Here is a 16,229-nt window from a genome sequence, read left to right on the forward strand (position 1 = left end):
ACCTTTACTTATTAGATTTATTTGGTTAAGCATGGGGGGTGACAAGGTCTCTAATTCTAAAGCATTTCTCGCAGAGAAGTTGCAATTAGTTTTTTTCACTTTTTGTCACTTTTTAAAACAGTTGTATAAGCAAAATGTAAAATATTCTCAGAAGATCATAATCATAGATTAGTGTTCATGTCATTAAAGGAGACTCCAATCACCTAAAAGTGATATTTTAGTTTGGTGGAGCCCCTGGCTCCTTATATGTCTTGGATACCCCAACAGCAAGATCTCCCTGCCATGATCCCTGACTCGGTTTTGACATCCAGAATAGGGCGCCAAACTGTGAAAGAGTCCAAAATGTTTTTAATCCTTCACAATACAATCACGTTCCATCTGTGGTTAGTGGTGGCTGGGGCATATCTGCAATACCACTGGAGAGTTTCAAAAGATCGCCATTTGCAAGCAACATTTAAAATACATACCACAGGGCTGCAATCCTTTGCACGGAGTAAGGATAGCACCCCGGGAGCCGCAGAGGGGAAGGAGCAATCATGGACAGGTAAGAGCATCTGGGGGGACAGAGGGGGCAGATTGGTGGGGGTAATTACATTTTCCCAAATTCGCCTTGTGGAATTGTCCTTTAATGCAGGACCATGGAGGTAGCTCCACTGCAAGGGTATTTCTTCTTTTAACTTGAGATAGGCTTTAAATTTACACTCAAGGCTAGATAGAATCACACATGAACATTCTGTAATAAGCTGGTCACAATCCACATTCACAGCATACGCAGCATAGAGGGACTAGCTAATCTAATTTTAAAACAAAGTTCTTGGTTGCAATAGTTTTTTGATATATATGAAAGCAGAGTGGATACCCCGGCGGTGGGGGAGAAAAGGAATGGGATGCTTTTTAGCTGTGTGTGCAATCCTAGAGTTCTTCTTTATGAGCATCATATACTTCTGCTGCTTTATAGCTGCACTTACATTATGTCCAGGTCACGAAGATCCATCAGAGGTCCAAAAAATCCTTAAAAGTATTACAAATTATATTCAAGTTGGTTGCATTGCTTGCAGATATTGACAACATTGCTTAAAATTAACATGAACTATTGATCGGTCTTAGAGGTCAAACCGTCTTGCAGAATTTTTCAATCAGCTGCCACCTTTTATTCAGAAAAGACTATTTCCACTTTGCCACGAGTGATCGCCTTCGTGAACAAGTACAAAATACGACACCCAAGAAGTCCTTCCTTATTCTGGAGAAAGGAGCTCTACCAATTAATATATTAGCTCTAATAGACTGTTGCGATCAAAGGGTTTGTCCTGGGTGTATAGAGCCTCCACGGCTTATAGACAGTTTGGCTTTGATAATACATTTCGTGCCACATTGCTTTTGCTGAATGCAGCCTTTCCTCAGACGTGATAAATGAGCCAATATATTGCAAAATGCAGTACACACATCCTTCCCTCGGAACAGCTGGGACCAGGAAGATAGCGGGACCAAAGCCCAATTCTGAAGCATCTGAGTAATGGCCACATCTTTCTGGTAGCTAAAGCACCATTTTTTTTAATAATGTTGTGGAAACCATTACAAAGAACCTAGCTACTTAAAGGAAAATTTGAGCAATAACTTCCATAAATTCTCTCTTGTAATCTTCAAAATGAAAAATCTGGCTCCGGGTGGGCGGGACAAGCCCCATCATGTGTCCGTATGGTGGATCATCCAGAAGGCAGCCTTGGTAGTGTGGATGACCAGGGACCCTGGCTTAAAACCTTCATGCTCCTGCAGTAAACCTGGAAGATAGTACAACTGGTCAATGCTGTGCATTTATCTGTCACTATACAAGGGAGGATGTACTTGATCTCATGGGCGGGCTATGCCAGTACAGGCATTGCAAATGGGGAAGCAATAAGCAATCCTTATCATTGTTAGTTGAAGGAATAGGAGTGGCGGCTAAACCCACTTTCTTGCCTAGGGCCCCATTCTGCCTTTTCCATCTCTGGGGTTCAGCTATTTTGGGCCCCTCTACACTATTAACTGCCACAGCTATGTCAAAAATTACTTTGAGATGCAAAGGCAAACAAAGCCATTAACTTATTTCTTTGCTGACAAAAAGGAGCAGGAATGTTATCACATACAAAGGCAGGCTTTGATTAAAAAAAATCGAGTTTAAGGGGATTGGTGGTATATGTACCACCTCCTCATGTATTACTGGCCCCTCCCTTTAGATTGTAAGCCCTCAGGGGCGGAGCCCTCCTTACCATCTTGTCTTGAATGGTATTGTAATTGTAATGTCTTCCTTATATTGTAAAGCGCTGGGCAAAATGTTGGAGCTATATAAATCCTGCATAATAAGAAATAATAATATAGTAACTTCTACTTTGTGGTTTGATTTGAGATTAAAAAGGCTGGAAGGCTAATGAGTCACTGCTGGAAGGGAGAGCAGGGTGGGCTGAGCTGCTGAGTCACAATTGCAGAGGGACCTGGGCTGCTGAGTCACTGCTTTGGAGGAGGGAGCAGAGGGAGCTGGACTGTTGCTAGAATTATTTATATGACAATACACTTCTCCAGAGTGCCTACAGCTACAGAGGTCAGTGAGGGTTTGTTTTAATGCTCATGTGACAAATAAGTATATACTTGACAGTCCCTAGCAGGAGCATGCTGCCTCAGGTGGAGGTTTTGGCCACCCCTGCCTCCCCAGTGTGGCAAAAATAGATGCCTTCGGTGGTAATCTCACTGATGCTGAACCTGATAAAAATGCTAACTTAGCGTCAATGAGCAGGGCTCCCAACCTCTCCACCTGTCATATAGGCAGGCGCAGCAGACGGGAGCTCTGCACAGCATCACTAAGTAGTTTCGGCCACTGCGCCTGCCTGTGTGACACTTCGGTCTCAATGCCACCCCCCACAGTGCCGCCTGAGGTAGCTGCCTCAATTGGACTCATGGGAGTAATGCCGCTGGTCCCTAGCTTGATCAAAGGTTCATACTAGGGTGATGTAATTACAGCCTAGAAATTTAACGGGCTTAGGATTGCTGCCTTCCGGCTATATAGGTGACATGTACACTTTAACATTGCTGAAAACTGGTTTGCTTGTTCTTCCTTGCAAGAAATCAGTTCAGTAACTGCCTGGGAATGATAGACTTGCCAGCTAAGGTCACATTTAACGAGGTGCATATTAAAGTTAATTGGAAAATTAGCAATCCAACTCGCTGAAGATCCAGGCTTACTTGGGAATTAGCTTAATCACCTCTTAGGCTTGTATATTGTGTTTATTCTCTCAAGTTGAGTGTGATAGGCCAACCCCTGCAATTAAACTTCATAAACCAAGTAAATATTGCTTTGCAGTAAGTATACGTAATCAATTAGCCACTGTGCTCTGTTTCCTCGGGCCATGTGGAAGTCAGGTCTCTCAGAATTTGTCTATTAGCTGGTTGGATTTGACTCGAGGGGCAGTCAGAGGTGAGCCGCCCATGGCCCTGCTTGAGGGGATGATAGCATAGATTGCAATTGTAGCAGTCATGATGGCTCAGCAGCAGTAAACGTGGCTGATATGTGTAGGTCTGCAATGTTACAAACATGCGTTTTTTTTTAAAGCGAAATATGTAACTGTGATCAATCATATTGATGTCTATGGAGTGATTGTATGTTGACAAATGACTTTGATACAACTGCACTAAATAGGTGCAGGATAAGCTAAGGTTGACCTGAGGCAGGGGTAGGCAACCTTGGAACTCCGCAGGGGTTGAAACTGCAAATCCCATCTTGCCTCTGGGAGTCATGCCTGTGACTGTCAGATTCTTGCAGTGCCTCATGGGATTTGTAGTTCCACAACAGCCCTGGTGATGAGGTTGCCTATGCCTGCTCTACAAAGTGTATATGCGTATGTGCTTGGCCACTAGTTGAGTGGGTGGGCCAAAAATTGGTTTTCCACAAGGGCCCTTCGGTGATTTTACCACTGAAATTCTCCATATCTCCCATGATACGGCTTACTTTAAACCCTTCCCTCAAGTGACACATAGCCTTTGCGATGACCTTGGGGTTGCTCCTTACCTTTGCAAATCTTGTTCGCATAACTGTCCACTGTGCGCATGCTTTATAACTCACAAAAACAAAAATTTCCCAGCACCACCCAGCCTGCAAAAAAACCCACTGTTTAAATACGAGGGTTAAAATTAATAGGGATTAGTTGCAGAACGTTTCCAAAAGATGTGTAAGCCACACTGCCTTGTCAAGGCCCCTCTGTGTAGTGTGGTCCTTCTCTATGAGAGCCTCCATCTTGGAGCATATATAGCAAAGAATGAAGTGGTTGCAGGTTTGCCAGGAGGTAGCTCCACCTCCAGAAGCCACCACACACCACAATGGCAGCTGAAGCCCCCAGTGCTTTATAAATCAACCCCATACAGTAGATGTAAACCCAACAACAGCTATGCAAATGAGATGCGCAGCACATTACGGCCACCAGATGGAGCTGAGGAACATAGGAAATTTCCAGGCTCCTTGGCTCCATCTAGTGGCCATAATCAGATGTGAATCTTGTTTGCATAGCTGTTCACTGTGCGAATGCTTTATAAATCTACCCCATAAAGTAGATGTAAACCCAACAACAGCTATGCAAACGTGATGTGGCACATTATGGCCACTAGAGTAAATTCCTACGTTCCTCGGCTCCATATAGTGGCCATAATGAGCTGTGAATCTTATTTGCATAGCTGTTCCCTGTAGGCGCCCTTTACAAATCAGATCCTAAGTGATTGCTTTCAATGTAATGCAGTAGTTTACCTTCATTTTATCTACTGCATATGAATAAATAAATATCAGTAATTTTCTGTTTTCCAACACCTATGCATCACGGCCTTAAGTGCAATATAAATAAACCGCTGAACGCTACGTAAACGAGAAGATAATAAAACATAATATCAGTGGCGAGTATAATTTTCCTGCGGTAATTGAAATGCGTGTAGATGTTGCTCCGGCACAGAGCGTTCCGACGAGCTCACGGCTATTATGTTTTTGTCTTGTGTTTCAGAACAAAGTACTGAACGTGGATGGCGTAAAAGTCAAGCTGCAGGTAAACACATTATATCTTTCACGGGGTTATTTGCGCTCGTGTCTGTGTTCGCGCAGAACATTTTGGCGTAGCACGAGAAGGGGTGGATAACAATAACAGTAGATTAAAATTATTATGAAGTCTGTATATAATGTGTACAGGAGAGGAACCATGGCTGAAAATGAATCTCCTTTATAAGATAATGATGTTGCACACCAAACTGAATATAAACGTATTCCTCCCCAGGGCCAAAGTCTTGTTCTACCCGCCTATTACCGCAATTAACTGGCTAGCATTAGCAGGATGAGATGTCATACACACACATGTCCTGCCAAACTGGGCAGGGATTGGGCCGTCAGGGATGTGGTACATCTACTTGAGGTGTAGATGGCTGTGTGCTGCCCCTAAGGGCTTGTTCACACCAATTGTGTTGTGTTCCAGAGGGGGAGCTGCTGGAACGCACTGCAATACCTTACAAAACTCCCCTCTTTGTTCTGGGACAGGAGGGGGTGTGGCGGTGCATTGAAGTCAATGACACCGCAGCCCTCCTCCCCGCCCGCAGTGCAATAGGACACGTGGCAAAGCATTGCCTGCGTTCCGCTCCACTGCAAACGCAAAAAATAGAGCATGCAGAATTTTTTTGCGTTTGCAGTGGAACGGAACACAGGCAATGTCTTGCCACGCGTCTGATCACACTGCGGGCGGGGGGGCATGGCTGCAGTGCCATTGACTTCAATGCACTGCCACGCTCCCTCCCACCCCAGAACGAAGGGGGAAGTTTTGTAAGAGATTGCGGTGCATTCCAGCAGCTCCTGCTCTGGAAAACAACGCAATTGGTGTGAACAAGCCCTAAAGCTCACCATACTTAGGGTGCCCATACACTTTACAACCCTCGCAAGACTTTTGTCTTGCGAGGGTTGTAAAGTAATTTAAAAAACGTACGATCTGCCTATCTTGGACAGGCAGATCGTACCTGCGATCATCGCAAGCCGCACCCCCCTGAGGGGCGGGCTTCCGATGACTGCAATGCTGAACGGCCAGTGTGCGCGTGCGCACACCGGCCCGTTCGGCAGTGATCTCTCGATCATGTTAAAAACCAGCCGAAAATCGTACGATTCTCGACTGGTTTTCCAACATGCTCGATATACAAAAGTCGTGCGACCATACATTAGAGACGGTCGCACGCCTTCCATACACTGCACGATTCTCGTACGATCGCAGGATTTCCCGCGATTCTTGTATGAGAATCGTGCAGTGTATGGGCACCTTAAAGAATCTGATTGCACAATCTCCTTTAGATCTACCAACAACTATGTCGTACAAGTTCCTACTTATTGAATACAGATTGGTTGGATAGTGCCAAGACCCACCTGAGAGTGACCCAGCAGAGCCCACCATAGATGCTGCACAGCCCATCTGAGACTGTCTATGGTGGGCTCTGAAGGGGTCTCAGGTGGGCTGGTAAGGGCTGCATCCCTCCCCTCCCTCCTTTCCTTCCTACCTTCCTTACCAACGTGACGTAACTTCCGGCCAGTCCGACATCAGACGAGCAACATCGCTGATGGGGCCCCAGCTTGTCTCGAAGCCGCTGGAGCGGCAATGATGGGGCCCTGCGCTGCTAGGGCCAGGCCTCCGCCTACTCCTCGCCCTTCACCGTCGGCCGATAGTCATGTAAGGGACCCGGACGGGCCCCCAGGCTGCCTGGGCCCCTTACATGAGTATCGGCCGTACCCCCCTGATGGCTGCCCTGTTCTTAGTACCGGTGCCAGTCAGAGATACACAAGGGGCAACAGCTGAAAGAAATCAGTAGAAGCTGAGGTTAAAAAAGTGACCGCACACAGTTCCCTAAAAAGTAGTATATCTATGATGTCTCTAGCAACCAATCAAATTTCAGCTGTCATTTTTCATATCATAATTTGTACTGTAGGGCTGCAAAGACAGTTTTTATTTCAGAAACTTTTACAAATGAACCCCAAATCATTGATCTTCTGATCTTCGTTTTCCCAATAGATCTGGGACACGGCAGGGCAGGAGAGATTTCGCAGCGTTACTCATGCGTACTACAGAGATGCGCACGGTAAGTGCTTCAAGCTGAATAGACCAGTGTGAGTAGAATCGGGGCTGATTTCTCCATAATTGCACTGGTGACCCCATTTTCAGCCGATAGCAAAAACGTGTCCATAATGGTATTTCAAAGGATTTCTTTCTCAAACTTAAGCTGGCCATACACTGTTAGATAGGGCTCCCCTATCTACGCTAAACCGCTTGGATGAAGGAATCTGTTGTGGTTGATTGGCCGCAGTCACTTTTCCGCCATGAGTATTGCACTTGTCTCCTTTGATCGAAGGATGTCAGGTGGGAGCTGCCAACAGAGCCATCCATAGAGTGAGCTCGCTCAATGTATGGCCAGTAAAGACATGCTAAATTCGAACTTCAATTTGTTATCTTTAGGTATGCTGTGTGAATGGGAACACATAACATACATTCACAGGGGGGTTTCTCAAATTTGGCTGCAAAAGTGGAAACACCCTTTAAGCCACAAAATAATGGAAATATAGAAAGGCTGCATGAAAAAAAAAGGCTTGTATTACTCATCTGGCCATGGCACGGCTCTCCATTATGAGATACAACTGCCTGAAGAATCTTCTGCATTCAATGCTTCTGGGTGTGCCGGACGCTTGGTTCTACTCTAAGCTCTGTGGTTCCTCCTTTGAGCTCTGTGGTTCCTCCTCTGAGCTCTGTGGTGCCTCCTCTGAGCTCTGTGGTGCCTCCTCTGAGCTCTGTGGTGCCTCCTCTGAGCTCTGTGGTTCCTTCTCTGAACTCTGTGGTTTCTCCTCTGAACTCTGTGGTTTCTCCTCTGTGGTTCCTTCTCTGAGCTCTGCGTTTCCTCCTCTGACCTGTTGTTTCTCCTCTGAAATCTGTGGATCTTCCTCTGATCTCTGTGGTTCCTCCTCTGAGCTCTGTTGTTCCTTCCTCCGGTCCCTATGTCACTATTGTATCCTGTATACATGTAGGGGTTGGCAGGAGGAACCACCGAGCTCAGAAGCAAACCAGACATCCCACACTGCTGGAAATGTCTGGTGCAGCTAAACTGAATACAGCGCAGAGTGGGGGAAATAAAAACAAGTAAACGCTTTCTTCATGCAACTTTTTCATTTCTGCTAAATGGTGACAGGGCCTCTTTGCAGAAGAGGAAACAATATTTAATTTGGAAAAGGAGGTGGGGGTGGGGGGTTTCAGATGAACTCAGATTAGTAAATCAGACCCACCACTTGTATGAAATTGAATCTCTGTGTTTTTGTCTCTCCAGCTTTGCTGCTTCTGTACGATGTTACCAACAAGACCTCTTTCGACAACATCCAGGTGAGATGGTCTGTACAGGGCCGCGGCAGCACCGGAAACCATTTATCTATCTGAGCATTTATTTGATGTGAATGGGATCAGATTATAACAGACACAAAGTAATGCAGCTCTGTAATCATTAATGTATCATTACATGGATTTTTTAAAATGCAAGCAGTGTAAGTACCTGAATCTGCACAGATCAGCCTCATGCAGTCCCTGTACAGCAGAGCTGAGTGGGAGAGGAAAAAGGAGCACAATGAATCTATCAGTTCTTAGGCTGACAAGACACACGCTGATAAGAGGAGAGTGCAGAGTGACAGAGAAATGAGTCCATTCACAGGGAGCTGACAAGTATAGCAATTTCCTATACTAGATCATATCTAAACACAAAAACAATAATGTAATATTGCCCGTCCTTAGATGTGGTGGCTGCATTTGGTGTTTTTTTTTTCCTGGCATACACATAGGGGCTCACTTCTAAAAGTTCTGCTTGCATGGCACTAGCACCCCTAGATGGGGTGGCGAGTATAGCAATTTCCTATACTAAACACTACAACAAAAATGTAATATATTGCAACTTGCCCGTCCTTGGCTGTGGTGGCCGCATTTGTTTTTTTTCTGGCTAGAGCTAAAGCTGGCCATACACATAGGGGATAATTTTTTACATTTCTGCATGCAGTGCACCCATAGATGGCGCTGACGAGTATAGGAATTTCTTATACTAAATCATATCTAAACAGACAAAAAAAATGTAATATATTGCAACTTGCTAGTCCTTAGATATGATGGCTGCATTAGTATTGTATCTGGCTAAAGCTGGCCATACACATAGGGGATAGTGTATAAAATTACCCCTTGCACAGCACTAGTACCCCTAGATGGTGCTAACAAGTATAGGAACTTCCTATACTAAGAGGGTTATTCACAAAAGAACCGACGGATCCAGCAATAGCTTCAGCTGATCCTTCAGCTCTCTTTGGCAGCGGGAGCCCTTCGGTTCAGTCAAACGGAAGGGCTGCTATACAAGCTATTCACTATAGCCCATACAACGGCCGTGCCGAAGGCATATGCTTCGGATTGACTGAGCCAAAGTGACAGCCGAAGCGGGGCAAACGGCCTGCCGAAGGTCGGCCGTTCGCCCCGCAGATGACAGCTGGGTAGAGTCAGCCGTGATCTCACGGCTCGCTTCGCCTAGTTGTAATGACAGAGCAGCGTCCCCAAATGACCTGGGGACGCTGATCTGTCAATAAACAATAAGAACTGGGCGAGCCGACCGTGACGTCATGGCCAGCTCCGCCTAGTTGTCATTCATTGGCCAGGACCAGCTAGAACAGCGTTTTTCAACCACTGTGCCGTGAGATATTTTCTGGTGTGCCGTCAATAAATCGTTAATTTCTTTGATCGATCAAAATTATTTTGATCGATCAAAGTTACTCACCTCTCCGCCGGCTTCCGGGTCTTCCGTCGGAGATCCGGTAGATTCCTATTCAAGAGAATTACTTTATATATAGTCAATATAGGCACAGAGGTAAATTTTTTTAACATTTTCTAATGGTGGTGTGCCTCGTGATTTTTTTCATGAAAAAAGTGTGCCTTTGCACAAAAAAGGTTGAAAAACACTGTGCTAGAAGACTCTAGCAGGTGCAGGTGGAACAGTTGGGTGGAGCTAGCTGCCACTGCTAGCTCTTCCCAATTGTTTTTTTTCTTTTTAAAAATATCTTAATTTTTTTAATTTCACTATTTATTTACATTTTTTTTTTTTATTAATCTTTTTTCCCTACTATTTTCACTATTTTGAGGTACCGAGCAGAATAGCCTCTTAACGGGATTCGGCTATTCACTCATTGTCGTTCGGCCCCTATGAGAATGGGGGCGAACGGCAGCAAATGATCCAGATGTTGGGTCGGCTGAGTCTAAGTCCTTCTGCACAGAGCATGTTCGGCTGACCGAAGGCAGCCATACAGAGCCGATGTATGGCTGATTTCAGCCGTTGTATGGTTGATTTCAGCCGATGTACGGCTGAAATCAACCGTACAAGCCAGAAGTGAATAGCCGTACGTTGTTCGGCTCACTTCGGCTCGGTTATTCCTTCGGCAGCTTAGTGAATAACCCTGTAAATCATTTATTAACACAAAAAAACACCCCTGTAATATATTGTCTTTTTTTTTTCTGGCTAAAGCCATATGCATAGTGCAATCGTATTTACGATTGCTGCGGGACTCATTTAAAAAGAAAAATTTAAAAAAAACTGAGTTGTCCTTTAATCCCCAAACCACCCGGAACATGAATTGTATCACCTGTGAGCCATTATCGTGTTATAATGCTCTGCTCGTGGTTTATGAAATGTTTCTTATACAGCCATAGAATCGCATGATGCCGTTAGGAGACGCTTTATATTTTGGTGATTACAGTAGCATTATGGATGCCAGAAAATAAATGTAATGTGATGTTAATGGCAGGGCATAAATTGAAGGGTAATTATTCTTTACAAGGATTGATTGTACTTCTTTACTTGTGCCTCCTCGCCCTGCTTAGCACGTCTCCAATTCATTTTAATCTCTAATGAAAGGTTACATTGTTTTCTTCTTAAAGGATCAGAAACCTAAAATGTCATTTGCCTTTTTTGTAAATGGGCTATTAATAATACCGTATACGAATTTGTATGCATTCACTATACATAGGACAGCGTGGAATATTTAATTGCTCAAGATGGACAAAATGTTTGTTTAAAGCTCAACTCTGGGCACAGAAACTTTCATTGAAATATACGAACCACAAAGGATACAAATCCACGTTGTGTGCACTAAGGCTCCATTCACACCAGGGCGGTTCGATTGGCGGATTTGTCCACGCTGAACCGCCGACATGAACGACCCCATACCTTCCTTTGGGGACTGTTCATGTGTTCGCGCGGCTCCACGCGATCCGAACCGCCTGCCGCCCGAAATGCTGCCTGAGCCTTTCTTTTCCATACAGATTTGAATGAAACACGTTTTTGGCCGTTTTTAATTGCATTTCAGCGTTGGTGTGAATGAAGCCTAAAAGCCTTTGCAAACCTGGTTATTACTTAAAATATGTAAATGTAGCAGTGACATCATCACTGTGCTGTACATGCCCAAGTGGCCCCACCCACTACAGGAGGGGGCAGAGACAAGACCACTCACCCTACACAAGGAGAGAGCAGCAGGGAGCTGTCATTATTACAGGAAACTACAGGGGGCGGAGACATGATGACCAGTCACCTTACACAAGGAGAGAGAGCAGCAGTGACCAGTCTTTATTACAGGAGGGGGCGGAGACAAGACCAGTCACTCTGCACAAAGAGGGAGAGTAGCAGTGACCGGCCTTTATTACAGCAGGGGCCGGAGACAAGACCTGTCACCCTGCACAAGGAGAGAGCAGCAACTGGCCTTTATTTCACACTGGATTACTGCAGAGATCTGTGTGCATCATCTACCCTGGGGGTACCCAAACTCCGGCCCTCCAGCTGTGGTGAAACTACAAATCCCATCATGTATCTGCTTCTGGAAGTCATGCCAGTGGCTGTCAGTCTTGGAACGCCTGATTTATAGTTTCACTACATCTGGAGGGCCGTTGTTTGCCTACCCCGGTCTACCTTTAGTTATACTTTAAAATACTATGCTGTATTAAAAGTGTGACTGTCACAGGACTTTCAGAGGAGCATCTGCAGAGTCTTAGTTCCTAGCTCTGGAGTTCAGCTCCGCTCTAGCAGCTCAGTTCCAGCTTCGGAGCTTGCCTAACAATTGAGGAGCTGTGTGCCAGAGTTTAGCTAAAAATTGATGAGCTGTGCGCCGGAGCCAAAGCCTTGCCAACCCTTTTCTGCAAAGCACAATATTTACGGTTTGCATTCTCTTTTTTCTTTTTCATTTAGCGTTAGTTGTCAGTCCCAGACAAGGTATACAACAACAGTCTACGTTTCCCATCTGAGTATAAAGTCTTCCATAATAGATCATTATACATCTGGGACACATTCAAATATTAATACACCAATTCCTTCTAGTTTACCCAAGCAGTCTGCTGTGGAACAGACTGTGTGCATCATGCATCTGTTGGAGGCATCGCGGCACCTTTTTAGCGCTCACCAGGAACTGGGACGACTGCCATGTACACAAATGAAGTGTGCAACATGCCTTCTACAGCGGCCGGATATTAAATGGTATTTTAGAGTAATCGCTCGTCGCTCGCTGGCGTTTTCTATTTGGGTCTAGAAAACATTGGGTTTTTTTTTGCAATGTTTATGGGAACTGCGAATTGTTATGCTCTTTCCATTACTAGTGGGAAAGAAATGAAGTTATTTATTCCTCATAATAGGATAACTAGTACAGACAAGTCGATTATTTTATTATGCTGCCGTGGCCAACATTGCACCCGGAAGCACACATGCAGCCAAAGAAATGGAGCCATGGATCCCATTTGCATGCAGCTGTTGCTCAATTGCTACCTCTCTTCAGTGCAAGATATGAAAACTATGGGGGTTATTCATGAAGGACCCGAAGGATCCAGCCATAGCTTCGGCTGATCCTTCGGCTCCCTGTGGCCGCCGAAACCCTTCGGGTCAGCCGAACCGAAGGGCTGCTGTACGGGCTATAGTGAATAGCCCGTACAGCTGCCGAGCGGCTCAGCCGCGCCAAAGGAATAGGCTTTGGCTTGACTGACCCGAAGTGACAGCTGAGGCGAGGCTGTAAGCTACACGAATGACAGCTGGGCGGAGCCAGCCGTGATCTCTCAGCTGGCTCCGCCCAGTTGTAATGACGGATCAGCGTCCCCAAATGACCGGGAGACGCTGAGCTGTCATTTAACAATAGCAACTGGGCGGTGCCGGCTGTGATGTCACGGCCGGCTCCACCCAACGTGACGGCCAATAGGAAACAGTTGGGTGAGGCTAGCTGTCACTGCTAGCTCCACCCAATTGTTTTTTTTTCTCTTTTTAAATATGTTTATTTATGTTTTAATTTATTTCACTATTTATTAACATTTGAAAAAAAAACATTTACCTTACTATTTTCAATATTTTCTATTCTGCTCGGTACCACGGAGGTACCGAGCAGAATAGCCGAGCTGAATGCCGCTCTGCGGCATTTGGCAATTCACTCATTGCCGTTCGGCCCCTATTAGAATAGGGGCGAACAGCAGCGAGTGAGCTGCCGGAGCTTCGGCTCAGCCGATGCAGATGTTGGATCGGCTGAGTCGAAGTCCTGCTGCACTTCGGCTCAGCCAAACATGCAGAGCATGTTCGGCTGACCGAATTGCAGCCGAAGGCAGCTGGTGTGCGGCTGATTTTAGCCGATGTATGGCTGAAATCAGCCGTACACGCCAGAAGTGAATAGCCGAACAGCGTTCGGCTCACTTCACTTCGGCTGGGTTATTCACTCGGCTGCCTTCGAGAGCTTTGTGAATAACCCCCATGTCTTCTAAGGAGTAGATCTTGAGGTGGTGAGGCCATTGAGCTGATGGGGACATGGATTAATAAGGTTAAAGCAGAACCATTGTTAGATGACATAAAGAAAGCTTTTGCTGTATTACTGACCTTTAAATCAGGAGTTGTCCAGTGCGCTACTTCTTCTCTGCCTCAAGATGTGTTCGGTCTTCCAGGTTGATGGCCAACAACATTCAACAACATTCAACCCACTTCCTCTGACCCAAGGCATTCATGGACCCTTCCCCGGCCTGTGACTGGACAGTGAAGGAGAAGCAGCACAGTTATTAGCTCACCTCTCTTTCACGTTGCTTTCTCCTCCTATTGACATGCTCCTTGATAGAATATGAACTGATTGGCTTCTTGTGCTGCTTCTACTCCAACTCAGCTCTGCTGTACAAGGCTTGCAAAAGGCTATGGGGTCAAATTCAGTTACTTATATTGGTTGCATTTAAAAAATAAATTAATTTATTTATTAATAATACAAGACCAGTCCTGGACCCTCGGAGTGGTAAGTATGCAGGAGACAGAATTTGAGATTGACTGAGTATTGATGTAAAAGCTGCTTTTTTGTATTTAACATGTTGCTGGGCAATACATTTCAACCAAAATAGCAGTTAAGCTGGAATTAGGCTTTATGTAGGCTTTTAAAGGGCACATGTAATAATAGATATAAGGGAGGTGCCATGGTTTTGGTTGTTTTTAAAGTTGCAGGCTACATGAGCTAATGTGAGAGCTAATATGCAGAGAGTGAAGCATGAAAGTGTGAACATCCATCTTAATTATTTGTTCTGCGTGTGATTGTGATGCAAGGATGGGAATGCCACTTTGGAGGTTGCACATTTTAAAACTAAGTCAGCAATGGCATTTCCCATATTTCCTGACCTCCAAAAAAGTTCTTCAACAGCTGTCACGTGAGAAGCTACTTAAAGGAGAACTATGGGGTTAGGGATTTTCCCCATAGTTCTCCTAAGGGTAACGGGAGGACACAAACTAGCGTCCTCCCGTCACCCTAAGCTCAGTATACCGCGAGCTACAGCTCGCGGTATACTGAGACGCCGCAGCTTAAGCGGATCCCGACAATTATGTCTGGATCCGCCCAGCTGCGTGAGTGACAGTGGCTCTGCCTATCTAGAGGCAGAGCCAGCTGTACCCGCCCCCTCCCCCGTCTGTTCCGCCAGTCAGCGCTGGAGGATCGGAGCGGGGAGGGGGGAATCCAGCCCCTCCCCTGTCACGGCAGAAAGCCGTAACAGGATCGAGAAGTGAGCGAACGCCGGTATGTGTTCACTCACTTCCTGATCTACTGAGCCGACCTGTAACAGTTTCATTGTCACAGGTCGGCTAGAACTATGAGGATATGTGAAAAGCACTCACCTCATAGTTCTCCTTTAAACAACCAGAGTTTGAAGCACATTTTTGGATGAAAGGATAGAAGCAGGCAGATCCCAAGTTGACTCACCCTACAATGATCGATACAAGTCCCCCACTTTTCTTTTACATAGCAGCCCTAATGAACAGGGGACATTGTTACCTTTGGGCTTCAGAAATGAAATAATCACTCATGGACTCCTAAACTTTTGGTGTGGCTCTCTTGCCTTCCTTTATACAGCGAAGATGCCCTTGAGTCTTTTATATGTCAGACAGCTGCCCAACCATAGTCATTGCACAATATGGACCAAACCAACTCTGAATCCACCTCCTCCTATCTACACTTCTTTCGCATGGCTGTGCAGTGTTGGCTATATGGAGATACAAATCCATTGGCAGGAAAAGCAATAAACATATATGTATTTAGCTGAATAATTGGATTTCCTCCTTAATAAGCCAGAGAATAAAATACAAAGAGGGGGAAACCATATCAACCAATCCACTCACCATAAAAGCAGGAACGTGTGTAATCTCATTGTTCTTCCTTTTTATTCCTAATGAATAAAATAGCACCAAGCCTCATCCGCAAGTTCACGCGTGAAGGCCTGTTTGGTCCACCGCTTGAATTGACTTGTTTGAGACTTCCACATTCATGTGATTAATGAGCCCACCTTAATTAATGATCCTCGGGTTCTGGGAAAAAGAGCTAAGACATGCTTTTTATTCTTAAATAAATGCTGTGCACATGCAATAACGCACAAAACGCCACGTGATGGTTCAATATGGTAATATGTATTATCTTTATACAACTCTGGTGGGCATAGTATATATATATATAAGCAGTGATCTCTTATCCCAGCAGTTCTGTGTAGCTCTGCGAGGAGGCCCATATGTAATGTGTAATCACATGTAGGATGGTCTTTGACGGTGCAAAGGAGGGAAGGGGAGATTTTGGTTCCCAGGTGGATCAATACTGATCTATAAGCAATCTAGGAGACAGCCCATTAGGGTGAATGATAATGTGCTAATCTACTTGTGTGTATTGG

General features: G+C 45.2%; 1 protein-coding gene across 1 annotated transcript in view; it reads left to right on the plus strand.

Annotated features, from left to right (window-relative positions):
• RAB26 (RAB26, member RAS oncogene family) overlaps positions 1-16,229 on the plus strand; it is a 197,989-nt gene that overhangs the window by 151,644 nt on the left and 30,116 nt on the right. Inside the window, exons 3-5 of the mRNA XM_018561304.1 lie at positions 5,013-5,054; positions 7,044-7,110; positions 8,344-8,396. Coding sequence (XP_018416806.1) covers positions 5,013-5,054; positions 7,044-7,110; positions 8,344-8,396 — 162 coding nt within the window. The remainder of the gene's footprint in view (positions 1-5,012; positions 5,055-7,043; positions 7,111-8,343; positions 8,397-16,229) is intronic.

The sequence above is a fragment of the Nanorana parkeri genome, unplaced genomic scaffold, assembly GCF_000935625.1.
Source record: "Nanorana parkeri isolate BGI_ZX_2015 unplaced genomic scaffold, ASM93562v1 scaffold19, whole genome shotgun sequence".
NCBI lineage: Eukaryota > Metazoa > Chordata > Amphibia > Anura > Dicroglossidae > Nanorana > Nanorana parkeri.